The sequence below is a fragment of the Drosophila santomea genome, chromosome 2R (assembly GCF_016746245.2).
Source record: "Drosophila santomea strain STO CAGO 1482 chromosome 2R, Prin_Dsan_1.1, whole genome shotgun sequence".
Lineage (NCBI taxonomy): Eukaryota > Metazoa > Arthropoda > Insecta > Diptera > Drosophilidae > Drosophila > Drosophila santomea.
Window position 1 is genome coordinate 14,931,822 of NC_053017.2, and position 13,608 is coordinate 14,945,429.

Genomic DNA, 13,608 nt, shown 5'->3' on the forward strand with positions numbered 1-13,608 from the left:
GCGGGCGAGGCGACAAAAATTGATTTACAGTATAGATATTTTAATCATCAAAGCTCTTGCCAGTTAGTTCTTAGTTACATGCCGCTATGCCGAACACCAAATTTATGGGCCATGTCGCAGGACGAGCCCTCTGCTCCAAGCCAAATTTATGGCTTTGGGCCCATTTTAGAGGGTGGGGGGCGTGGCAGCCTGTTGAGCAAGTAGTCGATGTTATTTCCATGCGAATAAGAAGCTTTTCCGGTGGCCTTCGGCCTGTTTACTTTGTTTTACTTTGCGAGTTGTATTTCGCGTGGTCGCAAAAAGGTTTCTCTGATACTTTTCGGCAAAGACAACGGAGCTCAATTTAAGCTTCCTCTCCGGAACTACTAACTCTTCAAAAACTTGAAAATAATTAATTGCCAAAACAGTGCATTATAATTGAAAAATGCATTATAGCAAGTAGCATACACATTCACTTCACGCATACAACTTAAACTAAAGAATTGTATGTTATTTTTGGGCAGCGATTAAGGAGCACAGTATTTCTCTTATCATTTTGCGGCTTAGCCACTTTGGCTGCATTGCACTTTTTGCTTTTTCCAGACAAACCACAGCAAAGCCACAGAGTTTGAGTTTGTGAGAAAAAAGGCTCGACCAATGCAGTTTGTGGTTAGAACTTGATAAGAAAAATTTATAAAAATGTTTTTTTCAGACCACCAGATAACTATAAAATGCCTACGGCTTTCTTGCAAAAATCACAGTTCCCCAACAGGCGACGTTGAGTGAAGTTGAGTGTAGAGTTTCGTAGAGAGAGAAAGCCATGACTAACACGGATCTGAAAGCCCTGGAGCTGCTGTTCCAGCGACCACTGGAACCGGCATTCACCACCCGTGACTCCGGAAAAACGGTGCTGGAACTGCCCGACTCCTTCTACACGGATCGCTATCGCAATGACACCGAGGAGGTGGGCAATCGATTCTCCAAGGACGTGGATCTAAAGATTCCCATTCAGGAGCTGGCCAACGTGCCCAGTCTGGACTTTACCAAAAAGGTTGGTCTCAAGGATCAATTTTCCCTGTTCAACAATCTCCATCGGGGCATCGCCAGTGAGCTGGTCACCCTCTTCATGGGCGCTCCCAATCTCCGGCAATTTGTGTCGCTTTGCGTTTACACCAAGTGAGTGCTAACATAACTCTTATATGCATTGTATTATATATTTGTTTATTTCACAGGGATCGTGTGAATCCGGTGTTGTTCCAGTACGCCTATGCCGTAGCCGTGGCCCATCGCCAGGATACGCGTGAAGTGCCCATTACCAACATCTCGCAGGTCTTTCCGAGCAACTTTGTGGAGCCCTCCGCCTTCAGGGTAATTAAGTTCCTACTTGACCCGTCCAAGTCGTTAATGGTGTGTTTATTGTTCAATGTTTATTATCGCAGGATGCGCGCCAGGAGGCTTCTGTAATCGGGGAGAGCGGCGCACGTGTCAATGTGGACATTCCGCAGAACTACACGGCCTCGGATCGCGAGGATGAGCAGCGTTTGGCGTACTTCCGTGAGGACATCGGCGTGAACAGCCACCACTGGCACTGGCACTTGGTCTATCCCGGCACCGGACCCCTGGAGGTGGTCAACAAGGATCGTCGTGGCGAGCTCTTCTACTACATGCACCACCAGATCCTGGCGCGCTACAATGTGGAGCGCTTCTGCAACAATCTGAAGAAGGTGCAGCCGCTAAACAATCTGCGCGTGGAGATACCCGAGGGCTACTTCCCAAAGATCCTGTCTAGCACAAACAATCGCACCTATCCCGCCCGAGTGACCAACCAAAAGCTGAGGGACGTGGATCGCCAGGATGGGCGTGTGGAGATCTCCGATGTGGAGCGCTGGCGCGATCGCGTCCTGGCCGCCATTGATCAAGGATACGTTGAAGATGTGAGCTATGGCCCCCTTGGCATATACAGTATAACTCACAATTTCGTTGTTTAATCCTCAGACGTCTGGCAATCGTACGCCTTTAGACGCTGTTCGTGGCATAGACATTCTTGGCAACATGATTGAGGCCATTCCAAGTCTATCCATCAACTATAATTTCTATGGCAATCTGCACAACGAGGGGCACAACCTAATCTCCTTTGCCCACGATCCCGATAATCGTCACCTGGAGGACTTTGGTGTAATGGGCGATGTGACCACAGCCATGAGGGATCCCGTCTTCTACCGGTGGCACGGATTCATTGACTCGGTGTTCAACAAGTTCAAGACCCGCTTGGATCCATACAATGCCGGTGAGCTGAACTTCGATGGCGTTACTGTGGACTACATTGAGGCCAAGATTGGCAAGTCCAATACCACGGCCAACACCCTGTTGACCTACTGGCAGAAGTCGAGCGCCGATTTGGCAGCTGGCCTGGACTTTGGTCCATCGGCCGATGGCAACATCTTCGCCTCGTTCACCCATCTCCAGAACGCGCCCTTCACCTACACCTTCAATGTGACCAATGCTGGAGCTAGACGGACGGGCACTTGCCGCATCTTCATCTGCCCCAAGGTGGATGAGCGTAATCAGCCACTGAGTCTGGAGGAGCAGCGACTGATGGCCATCGAAATGGACAAGTTCACAGTGGATTGTAAGTACACACAGAATCTACTTCCTAATACATTTTTGACATGCTTCTATGATTTATTAACATTATTTAATTAATCCCCAGTGGTGCCGGGTGAGAACACCATCCGCCGCCAGTCGACAGAGTCCTCGGTGGCCATTCCCTTCGAGCGCTCATTCCGCCCGGTTGGAGCGGACTATCAGCCCAAGGCCGCCGATGAGCTGGCACGCTTCAGGTTCTGCGGATGTGGGTGGCCACAGCATCTCCTGCTGCCCAAGGGCAATGCCCAGGGAATGCTCTTCGACCTGTTCGTCATGATTTCCGATTACTCGCTGGACGCCGTTGAGCAGCCGAAAACGTGAGTGCTATAAACCCTACCAATTTCCCATCATCATCAATGACAGTCTCCTTGCCTCCTTGCCTCCTTGCCTCCTTGCCTCCTTGTCGCCCATTAGACCCAACGATGCCTGCAGCACGGCTTACTCGTTCTGTGGTCTGAAGGACAAATTGTATCCTGACAGACGCACCATGGGCTATCCGTTCGATAGGCGTCTGCCCAATGCCAACCTCGCCCAGTTGGTCGCCGCCTTTGGCAACATGGCCAAAACCGATTTGAGAATTGTCTTTAATGATCGCGTGATTGACAAGGCCTAGATGATTGCAGTCACAATCAGAGCTCCTTTGAAGCATCCATGGAAACGGACTTGAAAACGGGACAACTCTTGGAATTTCGACTCTACTTTGCTTTTAATTTATAACTAACTAAACTTGTGCGCGTTTTTGTGGTGTTTTATCGTTGTCAGTTACATTTTACCAAATAAATATAATATTTGCAAGCAGAAATCTAAAAGATTAATGTGAGATATTAGGGACAAATGAATTATAGCTTAAGTTTACTTTTAGTAAGATTTTAATATTGCTAATAATCGAAACTTAGCACCCGGGGCAACCAAGGAATTTTTTACATTTTTATTCATTACTTTTTCAAGGCAAAAAAGAGATTACTCGTTCTCGTTGGCCTCAAGAAAGCGAGCAAGACGAGCCATGGATATGATAAATATTTACTGATATGAAGAAGAAATCCTCGTCTAGGAATATTCGCATGCCAAATATTTGCTTAGCATTATTGAATATTATTTATGGCAAAGAAATACAGATACACAGTCGCAGAAGGGCGTTTATTTGTCATACAGACACGCCCACATCTGGGCCAACTAATCCTATTAGACTTCAAAGCGGTTTGCTCGACAAACTTTGCGATTGCCCATGTCCAGGAGGCCTTTGGCTTTTCCCACCCACCCGCACATTGAGTATTGAGGAAAAATAGAAGAAAACATCGTGGAAAAACAGGCAACAAAACCGCTGCACGTGTTGCGTTTATTAATTTTCGGGCTTTTACCGAGTGGAGGGCTTTAATTAAACATCCACTAGATGCGGATAAAGTTCAAGACTGCGGATTAGCAGAAGACAACAGCTGCCTCAAACAAATTGATTTTTAATAGATTTTTATGACTGCTTTATCTCGCGCCACATGACGTATACGTGATGAAATTGAGTTTCCTTCTGCAATCATCAGCGGCATGTGCAATCGCTAATTGGATTGATTTGCAGAAAGAAATGTGAGGAAAAGTTCCAACTCATGATTATGTACCTGCGAAATACACGCACACATATTCAAATCAAATAGGAAAGCAAACTCATGCCAACCAAATAAAACGGCTACATTTTATATTATCTGCCGCAGAAACGAGTTCAATGCGCCCAAACAAAACAAAAATGTTGACAAGACACGGCTACGCAATTTAATCTCTTTTGTTGGCAGGAACAGGACTTTTTTATTTCTTTTCAAAGTTGCATATTTTATGACCGTATTTTGTGTGTGCTGCAACTGGTGTAAACTTTCAGCAGAATTCAAATTAAATTACAGCAGAACGGACAATTTGCGGCGAAGGCGTTTTGGCTTTGAGAGGATTTAAGTAAATAACCCCAAGGAAAGTAAATACACGTTTGAGCGTTATAAAATGTTATTATGCTCGAAACGAAAGGAAGGACGAGCTGGGTATAGACTGGCCCACAGTTTCTTTTTTTTTTATCACTTCTTCCTTTTTCAATCATTAGACCTGGCCACAGGACATTCCCCCTTACTTTTGCTTGCACCTATTTATGCGGGTAAATTGTAGAAAAATTAAAAAATAGACAAAAATACGGAGCAAGGCGAAAAGTTTCCGAGTCCCTTTAATTTATTTTCCTAGCTGCGGGGCTAGAAAATTTTGGTGTTTCTCATTTCTTGTGGGGCGAAGCAAAAAGCCGCCACTTAGGCATAACTTTGGCTTTGGCTTTGGGTCGTTTTTCCCATATGCTGTTTTTGCTGAGGGACTTTGGCTGTTTGCTGTTTTATTTGCCATTAATGTTGCCGACTTTGCTTCGTTTTGGTTTAAGGGTTTGAGAAAATATTCGCCTGGCTACTTGGCATATTAGCATACATTCTGCCATCCAGCGCATGTGTGTAATAAATGTACATAATGGGTTTGAAAAGAGTTTGGCGCTGATTAGGGAAACAAGTGTTGCTAATGTTGGCAGTAAGCCGATGGTACAAATGCTATTCTATAGCATATTCGTATTCTGCAGTCGATCTGCGCAATTGATTGCTTAATTTCTGTGAAATTTCCATTCAATCAATTGAGAAGCCCATTAAAAAGTCAATCAGACGTGAATGCAAAGCAGCCAAACAAATTGACGTAGAAGGCAATTGTGTAAACCGACCTTGCAACAATGCACTTTCTACTACAAAAATGTATATACATGTACACAAATGTCCGATCTGCTGAATTATAATCTGCTATGTATAAACATCACTTGGCCTGGCTGAAAGTGAAGTCTATTAAAAAAATACTTGTTATTGCAGTAAGAACAAATATTCTATTTCAAGGGGAAATGCATAAACTTAGTATTACAATATGTGGTACATTTTGATAGTGTGTTCACATTTTTCAATCAATAAGCGCATATAAACCTATCTATAAAAATATTAGTTCCTATTTTTACCACAAAAGACATTTTATTCTTCTTAGCAAATGCAATCATATTGGTTGATGTTATTTTTTTCCATGTACACATAAACAATTAAAGGGGACCAAGTCTAATATTGCCTGCCTTGTGCCAAAAAAATAAATGAAATAATGCAGCTGGTCTGGACAAGAACAAGACCAGTCACTGTAATATATGATAATCATATTATAACAAATACATTGAAACAAATTTAGATTTGGAAAATTGTACAGTCATTTTACTCGTTAAATATAGGAATAGGAACTTAAAAAGCATATGTATAAAATGTATTACAAATAAAGAATGCCAACACACTTTAAATGCGGTAAATAATATTTAACATTTTAATACATTTTAATTATCAGCATCAGCAATCTAGTATCTTGGCCTGCGCTGTGTGCAGAACAGGCATATGGATATGTTTGCCCTGGCTGACATGCGTGAAATTCGATATTGATTTAGACCTGAGGTTCCAAGCCGCGAATAACGCAGCCCAACCACAATGCGAATGACAAAGCACTGTCAAGTGTGTACTGCTAGTATAATAGAACATCATCATTATTGGCATTTTCTCCATCAGGTTTCGATGGATGCCAAGCTTCCTGGGTCCTCAGTCCGGAGTCCTGGAGCATGCTAATTGTTTGCAATTATGCTTTGAGTCGGATTCAATACGTAATGGAAATGGAAATGAAATTGGTAGCGAGAAATCGGGAGCGGCGGCACTTGAATGCATTAAATTGTGGAAAAGCATCCTCGCATTTTGCCGCAGTTTTCAATGCGAATTAGGTTAACCGCGGGAAATTTATGTTTAATTGAAACGCCATACGGATTCCCACCATATTTAGATAATTGGAAAATTTCACAATTAATTGTCATCTTCTAAAGAGGATCATAACAAAAAGGACTAAATTTAATATATATTTTTGACACAATGAGTCATTGAATTTTATTCTACATTTTTTATTGCCAAATTTTATTAAATTTTACCTTATTTGGTTATTATTTTAACCGCTTTTTATGATTATGGGCTGTTAATTTGCTATTTACTTTCAGAATGGTTTATTTGCCACGCGCTGAGAAGTCGACATTTACCTTTGCCCGGTTAATGCTAATATTTAAATTAATTGCTAAACAACGACCTACAAATGTTTACACTTGGTTCAGCGACTTCGACAGTCCATCAAGCAGAAGAGCAATGTTAATCTTATAATATCTGCCGCTTTGTTTATAGCCCCATTGCCATTGACTTAAACAAATCACTTTTATCTGTCCCTTTTTTTTTATTTTTTTTTTTGCTCAAATTCGGATTGTAGTAGAAGCATCGACAGCTGTGTTATTTTAGCATCCAATGCGATTCGCTGGGAATTTATGTTTTATGCACAAACACACACGAGAAGTAAATAAACAAGCAGCTTGCAGCTTCGTTTGTTTTCCCAAAAAAAAAAAAAATTAACACAAATAGCAACTTAGCGATAAAGTGCTGCTAAAAGCTATTAACTATGATGTCAGACAGCCATATGTACGCCTATCTCATTAGCACTGGGAGAAATGCTATAAGTTCTGTATATAAGAGGTATAACCATCATCGATGAAACTACTTTATTTAATTTAAGAGAATGTAAAAATTCGTAAAATATTTTTATATGCTTTTATTTCATTTAATGTAGCCCAACTTTGCTTTTTCCAGTGTCGTTTTGTTCGGGGAATTTCTCTTTACATCCCATTTGATCACAACCATAACTGTGTCGGAACTTGAACTTGGCAAGGGTATTTAAGTCTTTTGTATTCAGTCAAACATAAAAAATAATTATTCACATATGTATAGCCATAGGTCTAAAGAAATTTTCATTTAAGCAATGCGATAATTACAAGATGAGAGGAGCTAAATATAGTAAGTGGGGCAATAACCAGTGGGAATTACAATTTTTAATTTGAATTTTTAGCCCGACGCCTAACAAAACAATATTTTACAGCAAATTAAACCGTTCAGTTTGTTAAATATAAAATAGTTATTTCCGTGCACCTTGATATTTTCCCCAGTTGGCCAAAGGAACTCGCTTAGAATTGCGGCTTCCCTTGGGCATTTTGGGGCTTTGTCGCGGGCATAATGTGCATAGAAATGCGATTCAAGGTAGGGACAGACAAGAATTATTCTTATTCTCGTTGCGAGTGTGGGCGGCGCACATGGGAAACGCTCTTGGGAAATGGGAAAACAAAACGGAAGGCTGCGTCGCCAGCATTTGCCTGCATTCTAAAGTTTGAACGGAAAAGCGGAGGAAAGTGAATATTTTAATTTCGCCAGAGTGCCGCTCACACATACATAGACACGCAATCAAATAATTAAAGCCTGACATTGTTTTTTCCACAACCAAGTGAACTTGTGCTTAAATAGAAGCTTGCGGTGTGTTTTTCTTGGCTTAATTGTCACCCTAAAATAAATTCAATGCAAAATCGGGGAAATACATTTGTCTTGCTGAGTTGGCAGTTGACTTTGACTTTGACTTTTTGTTATATATGCAGAGGACAGTACAAGTATTTCAGCCTCACAGGAACAAACACTTCTCCAAGTGCCAGTGCTATGAACAAGTTCGTCGGTATCCCTCATTGAAGCCACCTCAAATCATCTTTCTAGATTGAAATCCCCACAATGATGGCTGGGAATCAACAGCTTGGAGGCATTAATCAAAGCATACATCCGTATGCCTGCTATAACCAAAATTCCGAGTCATAGGATTCCCAGCGTTTTTCCACCGTTAATTTCCGTAAATAAATTGTTGCCTCAATTATTATCATGTGGAGTGTAAGACGTGGCATTGCCTCTGCGACCGCTGAAGGTCTCCGAAAGTTATCCCCCAATCTGGGACAATACTCTTATCCTCTTCAATCATGGTGTCCACCTGTTTCGCATTCAACCAACTTCGTTAAGAAACTGGAAGCAACGAGGAACTATCTGAGGATAACAGAGGAACCCGAATTGCCCAATTTGGTAAAGGTTTATGAGCAATTGTACCGGGGTTGTCATAGAATACCTGTTGGCTCCACCAAGCTTAGAAAATCTGCACTAGACGATCCGCCAAAGAAATTTAGGAAAAAAAACTATTCGCAAAAAAACCCCGGAAACATTTTGAATTTAGCACTCAACAATTTAGCAAGCAAATCAAACAGCACAGTTAGTGCATCTAAAAGGCCGCAACGCTATTTTATGAACTTAACGGAGCCTGAAATCAGTAATCCTCCAAAGACTTTCAAAAATAAAAACTTTAGAGAAGCAGCTGGTTATAATATCCCTAAAATCGATAGTCCACTGTCAAAATTGCCAGAAGCAAGAAACAGCAATGTGCAAAATTCCTTGAATAATCCTCGAAAATCCACTACCTCAACTAAAACTAAGGTTAAGAATTATTCAAAAACTTCCCAGCCCCGAAGACTATCTCGAAAACAGTTTCTAAAGAACTTAAACTCCGTCGATGAATTCCTTGAAAACCTTAGGAATAGTAAACTTAAAAATAGCATAAAAACGGATATTAAAAATCTAAAATATAGCTCACCTTATTCAACGGGGTCACTAGGTTCTAGGACAAAGTATCGATCTCAAAGGAATACCGTGACTAAAGATGAGAATGCCACTGCAACACAGCTTCAAGATAACACCAAACAGGAAATCGATTTCGAGCGCAACAGCATGACACCATGGGATCAAGTATTCTCCATGTCGTGGCTACCAAAATTGGAAAGGAACTTTCTTAGTCCTGGGCCCACCGATCTCTATGATTTTGGACCCCTTGATATACAATCGTATGTAAAAGACTTCGAGTCCACGCATAGCATTCAGGCTTATGTCAAAGCGCCTTCGTCAAGTGCTGAAAAGCCCAGGACTAAACGTGTAAGGATAAAGGAAAAGAAGCCAAATCTACAACGTGCGCCGAGAAGGCAGTTTAAAAAGAAATTCTGTGTAACTGGGTCGTGTAAAAGACCAAACTGTTTTGCAAAACCATACAAATACCACTTGTTTAGGTTCGAAATCTGTCCGAGAAAACGCAGAACTCGCAAGAAAACTGTGTCCTGTCAGACAGAAGTCAATCGAAACAGATGTGAACTATGTGATTTCAGCAGGCCAAAGAACGAACCCGACGAACCATTCATGATTGAGATGAAGAGGCGTCAGGATCGCGAGCAGTTGAAGAAGTACTATCTAAAAATGGCCGAGAGGGAAAAACAGTACTGTACAGATACAGAACCTAAATCCTTTGCTAAATCTGGAACTAGTTGCAATGATAATGTCGGCAAGATGCGCCACGAACTGAAGAAATGCTTGGTTACATTGAACCTTTGTGGAAGTCTTGTCGAACATTGGTTGCAATTGTCCAGCTGCAAAAGGAGAAACTACAGTTCGTTTGGATGCCAAACTCAGTGGCACTAAAATAGACCAAGCATTTAAATGCATGATGCATTAAGTATATTTTTACTGTCGGACAAGGTGTTCCAACTGATGATACTAAATAAATATACCCTCAAAATTGTATACTCTTCATATGTACGCATGATTAAGTTAATGGAGAAATTCTGAAATCCAAGTTGCCTTGGCAGAACTGTTAGCCCCAAGAAAGTAAACACTTGTGTATTTGGCCAATAGAGATTTAATAGCGCTGTCCAGAAAAAGCTATGAAATGGGCTCTCTAACGAATATATCAATTTGTCAAGCAAGTATGCCAAACTATGTTATTAGTCATTTAAAAATCCTACATAAATATCTTTCAATCCTAAAAAAATTGTTAGTGCAACAAATTAGTGTCCCGCCTTGACCATGAACATTTTGAAGAGCACCCGTTTGCTAGATCGAAATTGTCTGCGTGACAAGATCCAGGGACTGTCGCCTCTGCTACGGACTATGGACTGGCCACCAAACAGGGACTCGGTGTTCCGGGCCACTTGGAGCTACTATGCTAACGGCTGTCAGGAGCGACTGACGGGCATTCGCAGGCGCATCGAGCAGAACGCTAGAATTGTGGCTCCAAGCCAAGAGCCAACTACTCAACTTACTGTGGACTTAAAGTTGCCCCACAATGGACAACAATTGCCGCCAGGAGTTGATTTAGATGAGCACATTTATCAGGAGCTGGTATCCTGTTTCCGGAACGCAAAGAGCTCTGTTTCACAACAGAAAACTTCGGCGAAGCGTTCAAAAGTTCAGAAATATTTTGATATGCACAAGTTTTCCACACCAGAACAATGGCATTCCTGGAAACGTCAGGAGCTGCAAGTTGATCAAATGCTACAGAATTCTGATGATCCCTATTTGAAAGAGGAAATGCTCAAAAAACTACATCGTCTACGACAACTCACCAAACTACAACCTCTAGTGATGCTTCCAAATCAGGAAGAACACAATATTGAAAAACACAATGTGTCCTTGACAAGGAAACGAAAGTCCAGACAAAAGTCTATAAGTAAATTAAAAGGCGAAAGCGAATCAAGAAAAAATAGCACAAATATAACAGATATAAATAGAACTCATAAGGACCCCAGTAAAACTTCAAAGATACAAAACCCCAGTGAAACCGCGAAGATACAAAATTTGAGTTCAAGAAGTAGTAGTAAAAGAAGAACAAAATCGGTACATAGCAAGCGTTCTTCCGGGAAATCGGCATCTAGTACGATATTGGCATACCATCCAAGTCTGGAAAGTATCGTCAGCTCAATACGTTCTACCAGATCGTATCGTCCATATGTCAAACGAACTGTAAAATCGGATCAAAGTAGTGATAGTGGTGGTATTTTCGGAATCGATGAATCCCCACAATTAAATGAGGATACCACGTCGGTGGCTTCGGAAAAACTTAAAAAAGCTAAAAATACCCAATTACGAAAGAAAGTCAAGAATCATAAGTTATTTAAGGAACGAAAAAATATAAAAAAAACTAAAAGCGAAAATCCAAAAGTTCACAAACATTCAAAACCTCCCAAAGCGTCAAGTCAGCATTCTGTACAGATCGACAGCAAATTGGATTCTAAAAACGAATCATTTTTGAAAAGCAAAGAAAAAGCATCTAAACAACGATCATTCGGCTCCAAGGCAAATCCAAAAGTTCACAAACATGCTAAACATCCCACAACCTCAAGTCAGCATTCTTTAAAGGTCGACAGCAAATTGGAATCTACAAACGTATCATTTTTGAGAAGCAAAGAAAAGGCATCTAAACAACGATCAATGGGCTCCCAGGCAAGTGTAAGAAAGTCAAAATCTGAGGGGACCATCGAAGAAGCAAAATCTGTGGAGCTGAGACAGAGTTTCGCCTCCAAAAGTATGTCACAATTTTTGAGTAAATTGCCAACGCCAAATTCGAATGAATACATAGAGCAAATCTCCAAAGGACTGCCATCAAGCGATGCAACACTCATCAGGAATTTACACAACAAATTCAACGAATCAGTCGTGTCACTGTACAGAGGTCAAGTCACCAACTCAAATAGTGGAAGTGAGATTCAGGAAATCCAGCAAAGCTTTGTTCCCAGTGGCGACCACCACGGCTGGTCCTTACGTGGCAAAAATATGGCCTTCGTTAGGCCAACCACATATACCAGAATAAGCCTAAGAAAACGAGACCAATCTGAAGTGGCAGAGAAGAGTATTGAAAGGAAAGCATCTGAAACCACTGCACTGAGCTCGATTATAGCCACCCAGCCAATTGCTAGGATTACAAAAGAACCAGAGCTAAGACTGCAATCGAAAACGATTTCGGTTGATGAAATTCTTTCGTGTGTTGAAGCGAAACCTTTACTCATTTCCGATCTAATATCGGAATTTATGGTGGCTTATGGCTCCAAAATAAGTTTCTTTGAAACATATCCGGACCTATTTAAAAGCAATAAATTGGAAACCTATACTACGACTAATGTGAAAGAAGTTCCCAAGAAGTGCAACAGGAAGAGGAAGGTAAAGAAAGTGAAGGATGTGAAAAAGAAGACATCGCAGCACTTTAGGAGAACCTGCTACCTATGCAACTGTGTTAGGAGAAAACGATCCGAATTGCAGCCTTATATGCAGCGGATGCAGAAGCGACGTCAACGATTGGAACTGAAAACCTACTATATCCAGAGGATCTTGAAATGTCGAGAAAATCAACAGCAGCATCCCCTGAAAGCCTGCACCCGCGAGGGACTAGCTATTTGCTATCAGACTCTAAATCTTTGCCAGCAGATAGTGGAGCAGAAGTTATCGAAAAGAACTGAGGAATGTCAATTGAAATGACTGAATCCAAAAAAAAGAGATTATTCAAACATAGTCATTCCATTTGTAGAGTTTTAACATATGTAAACTAAAAGCAGAAGTTGCAAACTTAGTAGATCCATTTGTCGTGTTTTGAAAAACTTATATTAAAATGTTTGTGACTGCTCGAATTTGATGTCTTCGTCTAAACTCATTTGTCTGTCGACGTAGAAAGAAAATGGTGCTGCTTCAATGTTAAAATCCAATTCTAGCGGTTGCATCTAGCAACTTGCTTCACTTTTCCCATATGCACCAAATAAAATGAACTATGGTCATAAAAATCCTAGCACTTGTAAGCAGTTCATTTCGTTGACTTTTACGCGACCCTTGAAACTCGCACTCATGTGGCGTCAAGTATTTCGAAATTAGCATTTGCCCTATTCAACAGTTTCGACTGCATCCTTTTCCGCGAAATTTATTCCATTGCCAACCGCTGCTGAGTAAAAATAATATAGTCCCATAAAAATCAGTTTTTTTTTTACACCCAAGCCCAATTCCCAACCCATCCGCATAAATGTCAATGCCAACGCAACTAAAATCTGCCCTCTATCCTGCGACCGTTGAATGTTGAATGTTGCAACCCACGCAGGCTGAACCTCCCCTTTTTCGCGAACTCTTCAGCTCGAGTGCAGCTACAAAAAACGGGGGGAGATAAAAAAAAAGGGAGGAACAAAATCAAAGTGAAAAACAACAAAACTCGGTCGAGGGT

General features: G+C 41.2%; 4 protein-coding genes across 7 annotated transcripts in view; 3 read left to right on the plus strand and 1 right to left on the minus strand.

Moving 5' to 3' along the window:
• LOC120444368 (potassium voltage-gated channel subfamily H member 8) overlaps positions 1-13,608 on the minus strand; it is a 150,903-nt gene that overhangs the window by 134,344 nt on the left and 2,951 nt on the right. The window lies entirely within an intron of this gene.
• LOC120444369 (phenoloxidase 2) lies at positions 780-3,418 on the plus strand. Its single transcript, XM_039623976.1, has 6 exons — positions 780-1,155; positions 1,212-1,347; positions 1,419-1,913; positions 1,975-2,608; positions 2,690-2,942; positions 3,040-3,418. Exons 1-6 carry the CDS (start codon positions 800-802, stop codon positions 3,236-3,238), a joined length of 2,073 nt encoding a protein of 690 aa, XP_039479910.1. The 5' UTR covers positions 780-799; the 3' UTR covers positions 3,239-3,418.
• LOC120444370 lies at positions 7,745-10,154 on the plus strand. The gene is made up of 2 exons (XM_039623977.2): positions 7,745-7,763; positions 8,265-10,154. The coding sequence occupies exon 2, from the start codon at positions 8,424-8,426 to the stop codon at positions 10,050-10,052; it is 1,629 nt and encodes a 542-aa protein (XP_039479911.1). The 5' UTR covers positions 7,745-7,763; positions 8,265-8,423; the 3' UTR covers positions 10,053-10,154.
• Positions 10,339-12,988, plus strand: LOC120444881. The gene is made up of 2 exons (XM_039624863.2): positions 10,339-10,350; positions 10,422-12,988. The coding sequence occupies exons 1-2, from the start codon at positions 10,339-10,341 to the stop codon at positions 12,879-12,881; spliced, it is 2,472 nt and encodes an 823-aa protein (XP_039480797.1). The 3' UTR covers positions 12,882-12,988.

Coding starts and splice junctions, on each gene's coding strand:
- LOC120444369 (XM_039623976.1), top strand. CDS start 800: ATGACTAACACGGATCTGAAAGCCCTGGAGCTGCTGTTCCAGCGACCA. Junction 2,609..2,689: donor GGACAAGTTCACAGTGGATT/GTAAGTACACAC, acceptor ATTAATCCCCAG/TGGTGCCGGGTGAGAACACC. Junction 2,943..3,039: donor GCCGTTGAGCAGCCGAAAAC/GTGAGTGCTATA, acceptor GTCGCCCATTAG/ACCCAACGATGCCTGCAGCA.
- LOC120444370 (XM_039623977.2), top strand. CDS start 8,424: ATGTGGAGTGTAAGACGTGGCATTGCCTCTGCGACCGCTGAAGGTCTC.